The sequence below is a fragment of the Catharus ustulatus genome, chromosome 6 (assembly GCF_009819885.2).
Source record: "Catharus ustulatus isolate bCatUst1 chromosome 6, bCatUst1.pri.v2, whole genome shotgun sequence".
Classification (NCBI taxonomy): Eukaryota; Metazoa; Chordata; class Aves; order Passeriformes; family Turdidae; genus Catharus; species Catharus ustulatus.
The window spans coordinates 39,902,605-39,921,873 of record NC_046226.1 but is presented as its reverse complement, the minus strand read 5'-3'; the positions used below and the strand labels follow the sequence as shown (position 1 = coordinate 39,921,873).

Below are 19,269 nucleotides of genomic sequence, written 5' to 3'. Positions count from 1 at the left end.
TGCAGTGGGTAGTCAGAGACCTGGATCTGTTTTTTAAGGATTTTGCTGTTTGGTTATTGGTGTTTGGTTTGGTTTTTTTCTGGGCTTTTTCAAGTTTCTCTTTTCCTCTTCAACCCAGGAAAGGTTTACTGGTCAGACAGCACATTGCGGAAAATCAGTCGTGCAGCCCTTGATGGCTCACAATTTGAGGACATCATCACTACAGGTGAGGGAGAGTTTAGTCTGAGAGCCTCTTGCTTCTATGCAGTATGAAAAGAGAGTCTCTGATACCCCACTAGAATACATTTTTGGTGGAAAGGCAAGCAAAGCCTAAAGCGGTTGCCTACAAGATGGACAAGAGAAATACTAAAAATTCCTTACTAAATTGGGAGAATAAGCAGTGACCAAAATGTTTTTCTATTTTCTCAGGTCTGTTGACTACAGATGGGCTGGCTGTGGATGCAGTCGGCAGGAAGATATATTGGACAGATACAGGAACAAACCGGATTGAAGTGGGCAACCTTGATGGCTCCATGAGAAAGGTTTTGGTCTGGCAGAACCTGGACAGCCCTCGAGCAATAGCTTTATACCATGAAATGGGGTTAGTGTTGTCAAGCGTTTCTCTAGGAGTTACAGAGGAGTTCTGATCTCCTTTTCCATAATACTTGCTGACTTTTCCTCAGGTATATGTACTGGACAGACTGGGGTGAGAATGCCAAGCTGGAACGCTCTGGGATGGATGGCTCTGGACGTGTGGTGTTGATCAGCAACAACTTGGGCTGGCCTAATGGACTGGCAGTGGATAAGGCTGGATCCCAGCTGCTCTGGGCTGATGCACACACTGAGGTCTGATTCTGTTATTCAGTGTTGTTTGTTATTGGGTATTTGGTAACCTGGAGGCTGCTTTGAATCTCTTGAGCAAGCTGTCGAAAGAACAAAGGGAATGTAAGCTTTTCTGAGAGTATAGGCTGTGGAGGGAGGGTGAACCTGAATAACACAACCCACCAAAACTGTTTCCCACTTGCTACAGTAAGTGCTAGCAAGAGGAGAAGTGTTCTGAGTTTGGGCTGATGTTCTTCTTCCTGTAGCGGATCGAGGCTGCTGATCTCAATGGCGCAAACCGCCGCACCCTGCTGTCCCCAGTGCAACATCCCTATGGCCTCACTTTGCTGGACTCTTACATCTACTGGACTGACTGGCAAACTCGCAGCATTCACAGGGCTGACAAGGACACTGGTGCTAATGTCATCTTGGTGAGGGCAAACCTGCCTGGCCTCATGGATATTCAAGCTGTTGACAGGGCACGGCCCCTGGGTAAGTTGCTCACCAGTTGGCGGGTGTTGGTGGTGGTGAGAGAAGTCCTTCAGAGCTGTCATTGGAAAGAGTCCTTTGGTGTAAAGCAGGAGTGACAGAGTCACTTCTCAAAAATCAGCTTTTCTTCTGATGCCTTCTTTTAAGGCACCACTTCTTCCCTCTTTAACTAGACTATTTTTGCACTCCTCCCTGTTTACCCATGATTACTGCATGCCTTTTGACCCTCTTCTCCCATTTCCTTCATTGGATTGCACTGACAGCCTCATTCTCGCACACAGCAGAGCCACTTTCTTAGGAGAACTGAAAAAGTCATGCCTTATTAAACTTCACCAGACTGTACTGACATTGGACAATTTCCCTTTCATAACTCCAAAAGACTCTTAATTCTTCTTGAACCAGTTGCTTTGAAATATTATTTTTAAAGCCTTCTGAAAAAATTGTAGTATTTCCCAGTCATTGCAGGCTTCATCTTCTTGTCTGTCTCTTTGCTCTGCAAAATCTCTGCTGCTTTAGTTGCTCTTAATAGATCACGTTTTCCAACTATTCTGTGCCAGAGTCAATTCTTTGTTACTCTTTGGGAATTCTATAACACCCCATCTTGCCTCCTTGCTTTTCAGTGAAAGTTGTGACTTTGTGCTGTGGCTTTATTTTGGGTGAATTTCCCCAATACATACTTCTACAGAAAACTGCTGCTTTTCCTATGGTTACTAACAGCAGAACATCACTCTTGACTGCGTAGTTTGGCAATATAACTTAAAGCTAACCAAAAGTCTAGCCATCATATCCACACTGCACCTGCACCTGTCTCCTGGGCTTATTCCCTCCTAGTAAATGTATTCTGGGTTCTTTACAATTAAAAAAAAATTATATGACCCTAATACGTCAGGCACTTCCAGCAGGCTTCTCTGATGCCTTTGTTTACTTGCCACTGTGTGTGCAGCTAAGTTGAAACAGAAGCTTCTTTGTCTGCCTGGCCTCTGGTGTACTGTCACACTTTTTCCCCATAGAGTTGGGTCCTTCTGTTAACTGTATTACTGCTGCAAATGGTAATGCTAAACTGCAGTTGCATCAATCTGTGGACATTTGGCTGTTTCTTTTTCTGTGGGAAAATTATGATTAGCAAGGAATGCAGGTTAATATTGTTCTTCTAATGATCCCTCTTCTTCTGGACCATCCTGTTCTCCTTGCCAATCATGCCCATACCTACCATGAATCTTGGAGAGGAAGGAGAGTGTCTCTGTACAGAGGGTTGTAGATTCCCAGCAAGGCTGGGATAGTAAGGATGAACTCAGCTGCTAGCAAGTTGTGTATATATAAAGCCTTTAAAATAAATCTTTGGTCTGTGAGATCCTAAAACTATGCTTTCCATATTTCTAAAGGCTTCAATAAATGTGGAGTTCGTAATGGTGGTTGCTCCCACCTTTGCTTGCCTCACCCCACTGGTTTCTCTTGTGCCTGCCCCACTGGCATCCAGCTGAAGAGAGATGAGCAGACATGTGACTCTTCTCCAGAGACCTACCTGCTTTTCTCTAGCCGTGCTTCCATCCGTCGAATCTCACTGGACACCAGTGATCACACAGATGTGCACATACCTGTCCCTGAGCTGAACAATGTCATTTCTCTGGACTATGATAGTGTGGATGGCAAGATTTACTACACAGATGTATTTCTTGATGTTATCAGGTAGGTGCCAGTCAACTGCTAAGCTGGTGCCCAACTCGGTGACTTGTGCTGAGTGTGCCAGTAAATTGGGGAGAACTGACCACTACACCATTACTTACACCTTGTCTTTGGTACACAGCATCGTGTATGTCAGTGAACTCATGCTGGAAGTGTGTTTAACCTGCCATAGACAGGGGGTGGGGGGAAGTATTAGGGAAGTAGTGATATGCAATGGGCCTGTGATTGATGTAGATCCAGCTTTCCAGGAGCTACTTGTTCCTCACTGCTGTTTGTCATTGATTTCTATCCAGGCGGGCTGATCTGAATGGCAGCAACATGGAAACTGTTATTGGTCAAGGTTTGAAGACTACAGATGGCCTGGCAGTGGACTGGGTTGCAAGGAACCTCTACTGGACAGACACAGGACGCAATACCATTGAAGTGGCTAGACTGGATGGAAGCTCCAGGAAAGTGCTGATCAATAACAGCCTAGATGAGCCTCGAGCCATTGCTGTCTTTCCCAAGAAGGGGTAGGTATGGGGTTATTGGTGGGGCAGGGGGAAGGGCTGCATAGAGGCAGGCTAGAAGAGGAGGTTGTAGGGGGAAGAGGAGATGTGCCATGTGCATCTGCAGATATCAACAAGGGGTTGAGTCTGAGTGACTTGTAGTAGTCTGACAGACAGGCAGGCAGTGAATTTGAAGGTTGGGCAGATAGCTGTGAGAAGCAGGCTACAGACTATATTATCTTCTTTGAACCTGAAGAATTTGGCAGTTTCATTCATAACTAAAACTTTCCTTAGGCCAAATGAAATAGTCTTTTCTTCTTACACTTGCCTTTTGTCTCTTCAGGTATCTCTTCTGGACAGATTGGGGTCACATTGCTAAAATTGAACGAGCAAACTTGGATGGCTCTGAACGTAAAATCCTCATTAACACTGACCTAGGGTGGCCCAATGGATTGACTTTGGATTATGACACCAGGAGGTCAGTGAAAGATTTTCCTACACTTGTATAGGGTTATGGGATGTAATGCATTGTTTAGCCCTCTTAGCTTCATTTATTGGAGTAGCATTGTGGGTTTGGGTTTGGGTTGGGGTGTTTTGGGACTTTCTTTTTAGTTTTTATTTCCTGATCCATTTTATCATTCCACGATCTTGGCCAGTAATTGACTAGAAAGTAAAGTGAGTTTGTATAGATGGAAGCTCACCTTTTTCCCTGTGCCTTCAGGATATACTGGGTGGATGCGCACCTTGATCGTATAGAGAGTTGTGACCTCAATGGGAAACTACGGCAAGTGTTGGTCAGCCAGGTGTCACATCCCTTTGCTCTGACACAGGTGAGAAGATTCTCCTGCTGCCACCATTCTCCCTGGTGTGTTGTTGAGTTTGTGCACTGGAGTTTGGGAACAGGGAAGTATTACAGTCCAAGGAAACCAAAAAGGCTGAGGGGATGGTACTTAAATCTTCTTTGGAGCTAACAAAGGAAGTTTGTCTGAACTGTGGGGTGTAGAGAGTCATCTTCTTTACAGTAAGAGGGTAAGGGTTTGAAAAGGCCTTTGTTTTTGGGCCTTCTGCCACTGGGATGTGTTTTTCATGGGCATGCTGTGTCTACATGACTAAACATGCTAATAATGGCTGTGATTTTTCTTTGCTGTTTCTCTGAGCAGCAGGACAGATGGATATACTGGACTGACTGGCAAACAAAATCTATCCAGAGAGTGGACAAATACTCTGGGCGGAACAAAGAGACAGTCCTACCCAATGTTGAGGGATTGATGGATATCATTGTGGTTTCTCCTCAGAGACAGACAGGTAAATAGAAGGACCTTGATTCAGGCAAATGCTAATTGTGGAGCAAAAGAACTCTGTAACCACTGCACTATTTTGTGGATGTCAAGTAAGGGTGACATCCTTCTTTATGCTCAAACTATTCACACATCTTCCCTTAGCACATTCCTTGTCTGTCTGTGACTTTTCAGTCAGGTACATCTTAATGGTGTTCTGTTAAAGCTTTGATTAGCAAATGTCACTTTCTTGTTGTTCAACCAACGTTGTGTTAAAACAGAAGAATGTGAGCTTTTCATTTTTTTAATTTCTGCAACTGTGCTGTCTGGGTTTCTGTCTAAAGTTTTCCAGTACCTTCCTTTCAAGACTGCCCTAATCCAATTCAGTGTCTGGGTATTGTCATCAGTTTCTTAGTAATCAGATGAGGGGCATATGCCAAAACCATAATAACTTGCTGGATTTGTAACAAGTATTTCTGGCTGAGCAGGAAAGAAAATGAGCTCCTTTTTGTTCAGATGTAACATATTTAGAAAATTGTTTGTTCCTTCCAGGTAGTAATGCTTGTGGAGTGAACAATGGAGGCTGCACTCACCTCTGCTTTGCCAGGGCTTCTGACTTTGTCTGTGCGTGTCCGGATGAACCAGATGGGCGGCCTTGTTCTACCAGTGAGTTTACTGAATGTCACTTGTGTAGTAGCTTCCCCAAGTGAGCTACTAATACTGCTTATGCAGTGGCCACCAGAGCAGCCGAGGCTCTCCAGTGTATACATCTTATGCAGAGTTGTATGTTCAAACTAAGGCCAGTGATTGTGAGCAATAGAGCCGCCTTCTCTCCTTTCTGCTGACAGACTGGGTTTGGGGAGGGAAGGCTGCTCATATAAGCTATAGAGAGTTTTGGCCTATCAGACTTGGACCACAAAGTTAAGAGTCCTGCTTATTTTTCTCTGTTGTTCTAGTTCCTGGTGTGGTGCCTCTTGGTCCGGAACCAACCAGTGTAAGGGAAAAAAGTCAAACACCGCCTGGCAGACTAGGTGCTTCAACAACCAAACCTCTTACATCTCTGGAAACAGTGGAAGGAAAGTAAGTGTTCTTGTTCTCTTGAGATTGGGGTGTGAAAGTGCCAACTTGTGCAAGGTGCCACATGCAAACCCCCTCTGGTTGTCATCATCCAAATATGCCTATCTCTAGCCAAAAAAGGATATTCCAGCTCCAGATTTCATGTTCTTAATGGATTAAACTGTTATGACAAAGGTGCAGATCATTGTTGAGACAGCAAGGAACAGCTGCAGATTCTTTCTGTCTGTTTTGTTGAAATGTGTGTGTAGGCTAACTGTACTGAAGTGTTAAAATTTAGCCCATGTGTAATTAATTTGATTGATTTTTTTAATCTCCTGATTTTGAGAGCCTGTTTCTGAGGCAAGGACAGAGGAGTATGTTGCTTCAGTTCACTAAAACATCTCAGACTAGACCCACACAGCTGAGGAAATGGTTCTCCCCTGGGAATGGGATGGCTTGCTTGGGGCAGAACAGAACCTTTGCAGCTCTAACATTTAAGTTACAATGCAGGTAGTTAAGAGACTCTTTTCTGCTAACTCCCTACAGCCTGCTATTTATACAGCTCAGCAAAAGAGGGGCTTTATACTGTATGGTTGAGTTATTTACAGAGCAGAACTTGCACTTATTGAGTATGATTTATTGGACAGAAATGTCTTTGTGCAGACTCAGACATTTTGATTTTTGCTTCAGCACCAATGCTGAAATTTTCCTGAAAGATATGAGTACACCTGTGTACCTGAGAGGTGAATCTAGAATGAATCAAGTATAAAGATACTGCAGATAATCAATAAATCCATGCACACCCCCTATATATATGTATGTATATGGTTGTCTCTTTTTTGTATGGAGAATACTGAAGAAGAGAAAGGAAGACCTGTGTTTTTTAATTGGAAAGGAAAGGGATATAAGTGATAGCCCATTCCTTCCTGTTTTTTCATACCTTTAATACTGTTGATTCTACTTTCAGTAAATAACTGTCCTTCTGTCATTCAGCTGCTCTGACAAAGATGCTAGGCAAGGCTTGTGTACTCGTGCCAACGAGGCAGTGGTGGCCACCATGGGTGAGTTGCTTTCCTTTAACTCTTCTCCACCAGGGTTGTTCCTCCAGATGTCCTCAGGGCATTCCAGTCTGTAGTGTATGAAACTGAAATTTCTGAAACTCATTCTTGAATTATTCAAATGCCCTCTGAGTAGAGCAAAATACCTCTATAGATATTCATTAACCTAGATGGGGACTTCTCCAAATGACTCTTTGGTCTGAAGAATAGTTCCATTTTCTGTCTTCCTATACCTTATCCATTGGGCTCTTCCCATTAATAATACTCTTTTTGACTGTCTCCTTTGTGTTTAGTTGAAGATGTTTGACTGTGGTAATTGCTTCCCACTGCAGGAGTAACCTGTCTGCAAGGGGGTCTAACTCCTCCATTACAGCCCCATTACAAAGATCTTGATGCTCCTTGGTTTGGGGCCTGGGTGGGTGGAAAGTTTACCATATGTTTGTTTCATATGAAGCCAAACAAAACCCTCTGCTAAACCTTAATGTGCTGACATTTTAGTTCACATAATTCTGTATGGGTGAAGCCCCAGCATTAGGCATTACACCAAGGTCAGTATTATAAAATGACTGCATAAATTACCCTTGGTGTTCACTTTCAGGAGAAGGACTGCACGTCAGCTACATAATTGGAGGTCTTCTCAGCATCTTGTTTATTTTGCTGCTTATTGCTGCTTTAATTATATATAGGTAAGTGATCTATTTTCCCTCTCCTGGCCAATTGTAGATTCTTAGGTTGTAGGAGAAGAAAACTCCTGAAAGCACTAAATCTTTATTGTCGTTTACAGTCCTTTTTTTCCTCCATTGGAAGGAGTGCTTGATGATTTTGTTTGCACAGGATTTGAGTCCTGTGCCTGTAAAAGTGTTGGCCATGCAGTTCTACTATTTGAAACCTTATTGGCTAAATTTTCTGCAGAGAGCTTACGAGTTATGGACAAGCATATGAGAAAATTTGTATCTCAATGTATGAGCTCATGTGCTTCTGACAGATAACTTCACCAGTTACTGCCATGATAGCTTTTGCAGTTAAATGGCAATGCCTTGCTGTACTGGTAGCTAATAAATGGACTCGTAGCTAAAGAGTCAGGTGAAGCCAGGATTCTCTCTTTGAGGGACAGTGGAGATGACTGGAGCCATGCACTTGCTGAGCATTCAGGAACTTTGGATCCTGGCAGTAGATTCCTGTGACTTTTCTGACAGCTCTGTCCCTCTAGGCATAATAAGTCCAAGTTTACGGACCCTGGCTTGGGGAACCTAACCTACAGTAATCCTTCATATCGGACATCTACCCAGGAGGTGAAGATTGAATCTATTCCCAAACCAACCATGTACAACCAGCTGTGCTACAAGAAAGAGGTAAGAGCTGCTACTAAGGACATGGGAGCCCAGCTCAAGCTGCTGTTGAGTATTACAGGCCTCATTATGTGGAAGCATTGCAACTTGTGAGCATTTACTTCTAGGACATAGGAGGACAGCATCAGTGAATTGTTCAGACTGCTGTGAAGATCAGCCAGCAGCACTGCTTCCTCAGTGAGCTGTAGTGAATTTGACCTGTCTTTAGTTCTCTGCTTCTTACCCACTCCCAAAGTGTCTTCTGTTTCATTTGCGTTGGATGCTGGCCCTCAAAAGTACATGAGCCAACTGGAATTGTCTTGGATACAGGTCCTGGTTAGTGACTGTGGCACCAAGGTTGCTTTGGACAGTCACCAGAGGAACCAGGCAGCCAGAAAGGGTTTGGTAACAAGAATGTGGCTCATGGCTGTGCATGGCCTGGAAGGGGTGGGATAGGGATAAAAAATAGAGACCTTTTTAAATAGATCTTTTTAAAGGTTCTTCAGAGGTCCATACTTTGTGCCACATGATGGAAGGAGTTTAATATGATACATTGCAGCACTTAGTTTCTCCTCTCTTTTCTCCTCAGAAGCTCTCTTATCACTCAGATAGCTTCTCATCTTCCCTCTTCTGATTTCCGTCCACATCCTCACGTCAGGTATCACTGCTGTGTGTGTTTGAACTCACTCAAGCTCTGTTGTATGGCTCAAGCACTGTCCGTACTAATTGCTCTTTCTTGGTTTTCCCCACCCTGCTTTTATGTCCTTAAACTAGCTCTACTGTCTGTCAGGAACGTGTAAGTGATTTTCTATGCCAGATTCTTTGGTCTGGACCTTGGCTACTCATGCTCAGTGATATTTTAAAAAGACAGTTTCTGTTAGAGCTATTTATGATTACCTGATAGATCACTTAGTTCCTCTGGCAGGGATCACAGACTTATGCAGGGCAGTTTTCCCTTACCGTTTTCCAAAGGTACTATGCAATAGATTCCCCAAATCTTCAAGCCATTTTAGCCTTATCTGTTAAGGATAAGCCAGGATTATTTATCTGGGAATCTAAATCCTTTCCACTTTTCTCTTCATTCCGATGCTTCTTTATATACACAGATGTATATTTCCCTACCCCCTCCACTTTCTCCTCAGGGGTGGATCAGATGCTCCTCATTTGTCAGTGAGCCAAGTTAGATTTCACTACTTTAATCTCAGTGTGGTCCCTTTAGCCTCTGATGATTTTCGTTGTTTCCCTATAATCTCCTTCATCTGTGTCACTGTGAGACTTGGGCTCAACAGCGGTATTCCAGCTGTGCTTTCCTGAGAGGTGAATCTAGAATGACTCAGATGTGAAGATTTGCAAACCTAGAAGTGATCTCCTGCCTCCTTTTACTATGAGGTTTTCTGTATGTTTCTGCTTCCAATTTTGTTTGGTGGAGTGGAGATTTTTTTCATTTGTTTTAAAGGTTCAGTGTTCTTACTCTCTTCTGTCAGGGAAGTGGTATAGTTGAATGAGAAGAGCAGCCTCATCCTCATTCCCCTTCCACAACAGAAGAATCATGGAGTTTGGAATGAGAGCCCTCACAGGGAGGACTCATCTGGGCATGTTAAAGAGCTAAAGGAAGCTTGAAATGGGTTCTGTCATTGTGGCAGTTAAAGCCAGTGGCTGTTTATATGGAGGTCCAGCTTTTTGTCTGCTTCACTGTCTTCATTCCAGCTCTGCATTCCTCTTTGCCATATTTTTCCATAGACACGTATTTTAAATTCATCTGTCTTCTCCCTAGACTGGTCCTGACCACAGCTACACTAAGGAGAAGATCAAGATTGTGGAGGGAATATGCCTTTTATCCGGTGATGATTCCGAATGGGATGACCTTAAGCAGATTCGGAGCTCCCGTGGAGGGATCCTCCGGGACCACGTCTGCATGAAGACGGATACGGTCTCTATCCAGGCTAGTTCTGGTTCTCTGGATGACACCGAAACTGAGCAGCTGCTGCAGGAAGAACAATCTGAATGCAGCAGTGTTAACACAGCAGCAGCCACTCCTGAGCGGCGGGGCTCGCTCCCAGACACAGGCTGGAAACACCAACGCAAGCCCTCCACAGAGAGCGAGGTCTAAAGTACATGTGACTTTGGAAACAGTCATACTCTCCCTACCCTCTGCTCTGCACAAAAAAGACAGGACTCTGCCTGCCTGGCAAGGAAGGGCACAGAGACCAGCCTCTCTCACAAGGGGCCTGAGACTTGGACTGCCTTTCAGCATGGAGCTTGGGCAGCTGTATTGTTGTGGTTGGAGAAGGAGGATGGGTGGGTTGGTTGGAACCCAGAGACCCTTTTGACTCATTTTCACTGTCTGTGGTTTATTTATATGTTCCCTTTTCCTGGAAGCTGCCACATTAACTTCTGCAGTGACTCGTCTGGCCTGAATCTGGTTCGGAGTCTCTGTTCCCTGGCAACCTGCAAGTCCTGTGCCATCCAGCTCACAGTCAATGCCCATGAAGAGAGCAGAGCTGCCTCATTGCTGGCTCCTGGTCACAGAAGTACCCCTAGTCATTCCAGCACTAGCAGCACTCTTTGAGGCTTTGTGTTGAGGGGTCTCTGACATGAGAGAGATGGGTGTAGATGGGATATACTTTGGGGCTTAAGAGGACACTGACACAGCATCAGGTCATCTTGTAAAGGCATAAATAGGGTAACCATAGTTGCCAAGACTCACTTCATGAGAGCATCACTTCTTACTTTCATATCTGCTACTGAAAACTTTAAGGAATGCTCAGATTGGAGCACTGTGTCTGTTGCTGGCAGTGGACACTGCTCCTGTTCTCCCCTTTCCTGTTAAAACATGTTTCTGCTCTGGAAAAACAAGGTCAGCAAGTGGCCTTTTCAGAACCATTCAGTACCCTGTGGGTACTGGAGTCTGCTGAACTTGAGGCCAGAAGAGATTGGTATTTTACTTAGTTCTACAGAGCTAATAGGAGCAAATGGATCTCAGCAAGACCTAAATTTTACTGATCTTTGCATAACTGATATATAAAAAAAGGAAAGGAAAAATTTGCTAGGTCCCTACTAGTCCCAATTCTGCAAGGTCCCAATTATTTTGGCCTTTAGGACCTTTGATTACCATAATAAGGTAAAAGAGAGAATTCCTAGGTCAAGTCTTTCCCATGGGAGTGCTCAGTGCTGACAGTTAGGAACTGCTTTATTACTAGGCTGAGCCCATTTGACCTAGAATGAGAGACAACAATCAGGGAGCTGCAAGGGCCATTTTAAGTAGTTGTTTATCAGATAGAATTGCACTTTAAGTTCTTCTGTTACCACTAAATAGCTCTCCTTGCCAAATAATTTTTTCCATCAGCTGCATGAGATTTAGTTGTTCTCTGGCCTCCAAGACTGTTACCCTTTAGGGAATGTCATACTACCCTTGCAGCCAAAACCTAGCAGCATTTGGAACTGGGTCTTGCATGCTCCGAAGGACTATTGCCACCTCTTAATACTCTCTTGTCATCAGTTTGTTCAAAAAGAAAAAAGAGAAAATATTGCTTGACACTTCTTCAAAAATGAAATTTGTATTAACCCCTTAAATCACATGGTAAAATATTAAAAATATTAAGCCAGATCCTTGGAAGCAGAATTTCCCAGTGAAGAATTTCTCAATGCAAATTTTGTAACCTCTTTTATCTCCTGGAAAGAGGTCAAGTACATTCCCACCCATGGTGTAAAGAGAGCAAAACATACACTGGGGTATGGTTCAGAGGTAGGGGGAGGGTCCATCTCCCGTGCAGTATTTTTTTCAGCTGATTGAAAAGGAGAATCATCCTACTCTGCTCGAACCTTGTTTATGTAATAACAGGCTTGCATGCTACCCCTGAAAAACACAACAGTTGCCTATGCTTTTCACAGCAGAGATAGCTTTGTTGATAGGGGAAGGTTGCAGCTTTGACCTGGCTAGGTGGCTTGAGCCTCTGTCCCTGACTGATGGCACCATTGGGCTGACTGATGTATATTCGTGTGGAAAATGAACTGTAACTAAGGCTTGGATTTCCCTGTTTTAATGTGGGACTCTTCCCTACTCCCAGAGGGATTTATTTTTATTTTTTTTAATTAGATTTTTATTTAATTATTTATTTGTTTGACTCCAGCCTTGGAAGCATTGATTTTGTTGGGCAGAGGCGCTTTTGAATTGAGGTGTGGACTCAACTGGAAGCTGAGAAAGGAGTGCATATCACTGACATGGACCCTGCCCATCTAAGCCATTTCACACAGGGACAACACCGGAGGGCTCAAGTGTAGGCAGAAGGATTAATTTGATCAGAAACCATGTTTAGGGGCAGGGGTGTCAGGACTGGGGGTGAAGAGGTTGGGGAGGAAGGCTCTGACTTACAGGAGAGCAGGGTTTCTTTGGGTTTTGGAATGGGTTGTTGCTTTTTTTTTCCCAATAGCTTATGTGACCATGCACCAAAATCCTGAGGTGGGACAGGGGTGAAGGGAAACATCTGCCCAGACCTGTCACTTAAGTCAGCCTGTCAGAGTACAGTAATTTCACAATTATAAGCTGCACCATTTTGATTAAAATTTTGGTCCGAACCTGGAGTGTGGCTTAAAATCAGGTGCGGCTTATATATGGACAAAGTTGCTGTTTTAGTTTGGAGGACAGGTGTCTACTGAGAAAGGCAGGAGCTTCTCTTTGAAATAGAGAATGTAAACACCCTCCCTCCAAATTATTATAATTTTGAAATCAAGGTGCTTTCAGGCAAAGATATGGGAATTAGGAATAACAGTTCTTTACTAGGGAAATTAAAATAGAAATACAGTACCACAAAGAAACAAACTCCAAACCCTGACAAAGTCAGAGTACAACCTGACACCCCGTCAGGCAGGGTGTTGGTAGCAGTCCCATTAAATGGTGGCTGTAGTCCTTTTGCAGTGACAGATGTGGTTCAGTTGGAGCAGTGGTCCTGTAGAAGGTGCAGTTTCCCTCCAGAGGTCCAGTGGTGATGTGGAGAAATCCGGTTTTCTTCTGGAGTCCAGTGGAGAAAGGGCTCCCTTAGTGTCCCAAAACCTCAGTTTTTATCTTGGTAAGAAATGTTGGGCTCTTCCCCCTGGCTGGAGCAACTTCCAATGGGATGCAGTAATTTTATCAGTCCCACAGTGGGACTCAATGGCCATTAGCAGAAAATGACTCCCTGGAGGAAGGATGGGTTGTGAAAAGATAAAGAACAATGCCCCCCTGGTTTCAATGGATGGCCCATTAGCAGAATATCTGCCATTGAGATAAGGATCACTGCCCCCACCCTCAACAGATGGTGATAGAATAGATACCTTTTATCACACTCTGTGTTGTAACCCAAGACAGTTGCCGACACCCGGACGTGCGGCTTATAATCATGAAATTACTGTACTTGCTGTCCAAGTCTGGAGTGTCTCCAAGTGTGGAATGGAAAGGAAAAACACAGTCAGTCTTTTTAACATCTCACGGTGTTTGTGATCTCCACCTTGATCAATATTCTCTGCTGCTTCTTAGGAAAGACCCTGCGCACTCCAGCCTAACAACCATTCATAACTGCTCTCTGCTCCCTTCTTCAAATGATTATGGTGAAAAGGAGCAATAAAATGGCACACAGCCTCCTCTACCAGTGAGGTGGGCAGAAATTTGTGTCTTTTTCCTAGAGACAGCCCCAGTGAGACGCTTCCTTGGGGATGCATCATGGTTCCCCATTCTGGGGAAGAGAAGACCCTCGTTGCACTTAGGATGTTAAGAATGTAGAAAGGCTACTGGAGGGTGATCTCTTGAGCACTGATTTACTATGTAAAAAGCAAACCTCTCTCGTCTGTCCCAAGCTAATGTCAGTGATTTCCGTGTGTTCCTGTGTAATGGTTTTAACGTTACTCACTGGAGACATTGGATTTTCTGGAGTTATTTAACCACTGTGTTCAATATTTTAGGGGTTGATGATAATTTAATATAAATTTAGCTTTTCTTAACCACTCTGGCTGGCTTTTGGTTGTGAATCATGCATGTTATTTGGGCTCACCTTCGAATGGGGAGCTCCCAAACCTGTTCAGACAGAACCTCAACTTTGCTTCATTGAGAGGAGCAAGAAGGTAGGAACAGATTTGAGTTCTTAGAAACCTGATGGTAGCACACATTATACCTCTGCGATGTTGAATCAAGGGCCCAATATCTACACTCACTTTTGCAGATTCCTTCACACTCGTAATACCTCTCACTCTGCCCACCTTACTTTTTTCCCCCTCTTTAACATGACAAGAGCAGACAGGGTGTTCATTTTGGCTTGTAGAGATCTCAAGCCCCTGCCAAGTGGAAAATAAAGCTCTGAAGAGCTACTTTTTCTTTCTGTGGGACGTTTTGTTTAAGCTTCTGTTGCCTCTTTTTATAACCAAGAGTTTAAATAGTGCAAAAGGCTGAGTAATGAATGAAACATCCACTAATAACACACTGCAGTACTGGTGCCAATCTTGTAACATATTCTGTCCCTTTCTGATGAAAGAACTAGCTAAAACATTTAAAATAACTATTTCTGCTCATTTCACAGTTGAAGCACAGTGCAGAAGCCATTTCAGTCAGGTCATGAAAAAATTTCCAGACTTTCAAAAACCTGATGGTTCTTATATGGCATGGTGAGGAGAGGGCAGTGTACGATTAATTGCATTTGAGTGCCTGGCACTCTGCTGTCCCTTGTCTTCTATACTGATTACCCATAATTTTTTTTTCCTTCAATTTTTAAAGCTGAAGTGAAGAAACAAAGGAGAAAAATACACACTGTGCTCCAGAAACAGTTCACAGAACAGGTCAGGGTGGAGAGGATACTGTGGTCACTTGAGCCAACCTCCCTCAACACGCAGGGTCACCCTAGAATATATGGCACAGGACTGTGTCCAGACAGATCCTGTGATCCCCAGTGACAGAGACTCCACAACTTCTCTGGGCCATCTTCCAGTGCACGGTCACCCACACACTATAGAGGTTCTTCCTATTTAGGTGGAATTTTCCTATGCATCAGTTTCTGCCCGTTTCCTCTTGTCCTATTGCTTGGCAGCACTGAGCAGAGCCTGGTTCCATCCTAAAACCCCTTCCCTTGAGATACTGATAAGACACTGAAGAGGTCTCCTCTCAGTCGTTTCTTGAGTTGCTGCTTTTGCAAACTCACTGACTATAGGCAAGAGAGGGCCCATTCCTCTGTAACAGGATCTTCCCCCAGGCCGAATCCATCAGCTCCGAGATGCTTTAGCCCTTTGCCAGAGGGTCCTTCGGCCTGTCTTAGGACCAGCGGGTCTCGCCAGGCGCTGCTCCGGCCGCAGAGTCCCCTCCTGCACCGCCCCCGGGGTCACGGCGGCGGCCGAGAGCGGACGGGCACGGCTCGGTGCCTCCCGAGCGGGGTGCGCGCTCCAGCGGCGGTGCCGCCGCCTCGGGGGCGCGCGGAGAGCACGCGCTGTGCCTGCCGGATTCAAACGGGCCAATAAGGGGCGCGGGCGGGAGCGTGGGCGGGGCCGGCAGCCACCAATGGGCGCGGCGGACACTGGGAGGTGCGGGCGGTGCTGGCGATTTCAAACCCCGCCGAGCAGTCGCCGGACCGTCTCCGGCCCGACCCGCCGGGTCCAGGTAAGACCCGCCGTCCTTGTCCCCTTCCCCGTGAGCCCCGGTCCCTTTCCTGTGCGCTGTCTGTGCCCATGGGAGGGTGACTAGGCCTTCCTCCGTCGCCAGGCCCAAGCCTCCCCGTTTCTCCCGGGGACCGTGTGGAGGCGCAGTCCCAGCGGCGCGGTATCTCCGTACGAGGATGGTCCGGGCCCACGGGCATCCACCTGCCGGCATCCACCCGCAGAGCCTGGCGGCGTGAGGATCGCGGTTGGTAGCGGCGAGGGGCCGCGGCCTGTACCGCGCCGTGGAGGTGCAGCTCGCTCAGGCCGCCCGTCAACCGCGGCGCGATGTGGCCGGTGGGAGCCGCGGGCTCGGCGGCTCCGCTATGGCCGCCTCCGACCGTTGTGGGGCTGGGGCTGCTGTTGGGGGCTTTCCGTGGGAGGCGGCCGGGAGGCTGGGCCTGGCGGGGGAACCGGGCACCCCTCAGGGGAATGCGGACCGGGCGCCTTCTGTCTGTTCCCTGAGGCTGCGTGCAGGATTGGATCCCCCTCTAGAATGTCCTAAGGAAAACGTTCTTTGGGCTGATTGTTGTCTTAAAATCAAATGCGCGAGCTCACCTCTTGTTTCCGTAGCTGTGTTGTTGGGGGCAAATGTTAAGATTGCCAGAGCCCCTCACCAGGGAATCCCCTCTAGTATATGCGAGGAAGGGCTGGATAGACATGTGTATCTCCTGTTTCTGCACACACACACCTTTCCCGCATTTCATTTGATTCTGTTTCTGAATCAGACAGTCTTGTGATTCTTCCAAAGACAATAGTTTCCAGGTTGGTGTACAGAAGTCACTGATACAGAAGTACTGGTTCTTTGTCAGTCGGAGTCCCAAAGTTTTTGGTTCAGATGACAGAGGCTGATGAATGTTACTTCTGTTTGCCTTAAGCAAACCAGGAGTCTGTTCTAATAATAAAAAAATTATATGTGCTACAGTGTTCTAACTGGTTTATTGTGTATCATCTACCTGATTGTTCTGAGGTTTTTGCTGATTTTAGTGTTTGATTTTCTGCTGAAGTGCAGTGCAGTTCGAGTTGCCTTGTGCAGGTGAGAAGGGGATGAGTAGTTGTCGGGATGTTGAGCTACCAGCAATGGGAGCTGTTCCTAATATATTACTTGTGCATTAAAGAAAATGTTGCCATAGGCTTTCAATGAATCTATTTGTTTGAAACTGTAAAGCTTCTTACTTCAGAATCCATGGAGTATCGAATATTGGAGTATTCTAAAAGTCTGTTACTAAAACTTTGAGAAAGGTTCACCTCTGAAGGTAGAATGATTGAATGTAAATTGTCTGTATAGTTTTGACTCCTTGACGTCCAACATGAGATCAGTTGATTGTGCAAAATTTAGAATTTGGTTTGGTGTTCTTGCCTTAGGCTTGGCCTTTCTTTAAACTTTGCTGTTTTGGTAGCTTCTCCCCACATTGAACTTACAGATTCACCATTTGTTTTTTTTCCTACTTCAAAAATTGTGATAGGGCTAAGCCTTATAAGCAACATTGAGAGAGTGATATATCAAAGCAGAATCACTGGCATATGGCCTTCAGGTCAGAAACAGACTGTTTCTGAACAAATGGTTGCAGATGTTTTGAAAGTAGTTCTCAAAAACACAAAGTTGTGCACATTAACTAGGGGACCTGCTAGAGGAAAGAATTATGTGACAACTTGACGAAAAGAAATTTGAGTTTTAGAAGAAATTTTTGTTTTTTAATTTTATTCAGTCTGCTTTAGAGTTGTATTGATGGAAGGTTTCTCCCTTGATATTCTAATATGAAAAAGGAAATGCATGGTGATGGAACATGATTACTGGTTCTTGTACACATAGGACTTGTATTTTGTTGGACTAGCTTTCATGCTGGCTCTTGTCCTTCCCCTTGTATGGGCCAGTTATGTAAGCTGGGCCTCTGCCTCTGAAGACATGGTCTGCCACATAGTCTGCTGTGCTCTCATACCAGTGTTTGCTAAAATGGGAAGATCTTGTTTCTATTTAATAGTCAATGCAGAAAACCCGAATTTCAGTGGAATGTTATAAATTGTTTCACTGTGTGTTTGGTGATAAATTTGCAGCTGAAAAGTACTTAGTATGTTGTATGCTCCTTCAGTCAATCCTTTTTCATGTTTTAGTTTTGTCATGTGTAGCACTTCTGCTTGCCCCTTCTTATGTGTCACTATTCACAATTTGAACAGTACATCCAATTAGAAACTGCTCTGAATGTTTTGTGGCGTAGAGATAACTATCTTAATTATCTAATTTGGAGGATTTTGTTGTGTAGGATGCATGACTGGAAGGACACTTAAGAGATGTAAATGCTTGCAAACCTTTAATTAAGGTTCTCAATAATGGTCAGTGTTCATCTGCTTCCCTTTTCCCTGTTCCTACCTCTCTGTTCCACACTACCAGCAGCTGTCCTTATATGGTTTACAAAAGAAATGTATAAACTTGTATAGCTAATTTGTTTGTAAACTATTTAATGTAAATGGTTTGTGAAGTCTCTGCTAGAGAAGGATGGCATTAAAACCATTTGCATCTGCAGCAGAGTGGTTTGTTTAGGACAACACAGTCCAAGACTAATATGGTGTTGCCTTGCTGTTGCTTTGTTGTAGACTGTTCCCAGTGGTTCATGTTATATGGGTGGAGTTCTGAAGTGACATTGAAAAGCCTTGTACCCTTTTGTTTAAACTAAATATTGCCTTACACCGGGCAGTGTTGCTCTGGCTTGTTTGAATAAAGTCTCTTGACCTGAGCACTTGTGCCTTGTCTGGGGTTGTCTGTGACAGCTCGATTGCTGCAAATGTCAGGTGTTGAAAAGCAGAAGCTGCTGTGCGTGTTCATGCCTTCCTATTGCAGGGTGTAGAGTGAGGTAGTAGGAAAAGTAACTTGGACAGTAATTCAGTGGGAAGCATGGTTGGTGCTAGCTAAAAAGATGGCTGGAGAAATACAGCCTTACATCAAATGGCTTGATGCTCTTCTGAGGAGGAAGCAAGTGATACCAGCTTCTTCAGTTGCTATTGTCACTATAGAAAAGGCATCTCAAAATGTCAGACGATGGGCTAGAGAGATTGCTGATGAATCAGCTCCACCAGAGTGCTGTCATTACACATCTCGCAGCAGCACGAAATGCAGGGATGGTGTGGTGCCAGGCTCTTCGTTCGTATCTCCTTTGGAAGGCACTGTTTCTCCTTCCCTACGGCTGGCCTTGTTCCTCCTGTCGGGTTTCAGAACCGCTCCCTCCTTCAGTTAGGGATTGCTGGATGATTGGTGGCCTGGGATAATGTCTGCTGCATGCTCGGGTATGACCGCAGCTCCTTCTGTTAGAACAGTAATTGTTCTGACGGGTATGGGCGTTCGGCGTATGAGTCATGAAGACAGCAGGCCTGGCGGGCCAAGCTGGTCACTGGTCGCCGGCCCGGCGGCCCTTCCTTGCCGAGAGGCGGCACCGCAACCGCCGGCAGG

The 19,269-nt window shown here is 45.0% G+C and overlaps 2 protein-coding genes across 6 annotated transcripts in view; both read left to right on the top strand.

Annotated features, from left to right (window-relative positions):
• The window catches only part of LRP4 (LDL receptor related protein 4), a 78,795-nt gene extending 66,023 nt beyond the window's left edge, over nt 1-12,772 (top strand). For 2 of the 3 annotated variants that reach the window (XM_033062940.1, XM_033062939.1), the window contains exons 24-38: nt 119-205; nt 409-580; nt 663-825; nt 1,068-1,293; nt 2,673-2,976; nt 3,267-3,485; nt 3,805-3,939; nt 4,183-4,291; nt 4,622-4,766; nt 5,291-5,404; nt 5,695-5,818; nt 6,788-6,855; nt 7,451-7,538; nt 8,063-8,204; nt 9,955-12,772. In XM_033062940.1, coding sequence (XP_032918831.1) covers nt 119-205; nt 409-580; nt 663-825; nt 1,068-1,293; nt 2,673-2,976; nt 3,267-3,485; nt 3,805-3,939; nt 4,183-4,291; nt 4,622-4,766; nt 5,291-5,404; nt 5,695-5,818; nt 6,788-6,855; nt 7,451-7,538; nt 8,063-8,204; nt 9,955-10,290 — 2,432 coding nt within the window. In that variant the 3' untranslated portion in view covers nt 10,291-12,772. Of the gene's footprint in view, nt 1-118; nt 206-408; nt 581-662; nt 826-1,067; nt 1,294-2,672; nt 2,977-3,266; nt 3,486-3,804; nt 3,940-4,182; nt 4,292-4,621; nt 4,767-5,290; nt 5,405-5,694; nt 5,819-6,787; nt 6,856-7,450; nt 7,539-8,062; nt 8,205-8,769; nt 8,839-9,954 lie in introns of all 3 variants that reach the window. The other variant, XM_033062941.1, reaches the window with a different exon arrangement.
• Nucleotides 12,773-15,690: 2,918 nt separating this feature from the next.
• CKAP5 (cytoskeleton associated protein 5) overlaps nt 15,691-19,269 on the top strand; it is a 55,033-nt gene continuing 51,454 nt past the window's right edge. For 2 of the 3 annotated variants that reach the window (XM_033061809.2, XM_033061806.1), the window contains exon 1: nt 15,691-15,792. The gene's annotated coding sequence lies outside the window, so the exon portion shown is untranslated. Of the gene's footprint in view, nt 15,793-15,894; nt 16,036-19,269 lie in introns of all 3 variants that reach the window. The other variant, XM_033061808.1, reaches the window with a different exon arrangement.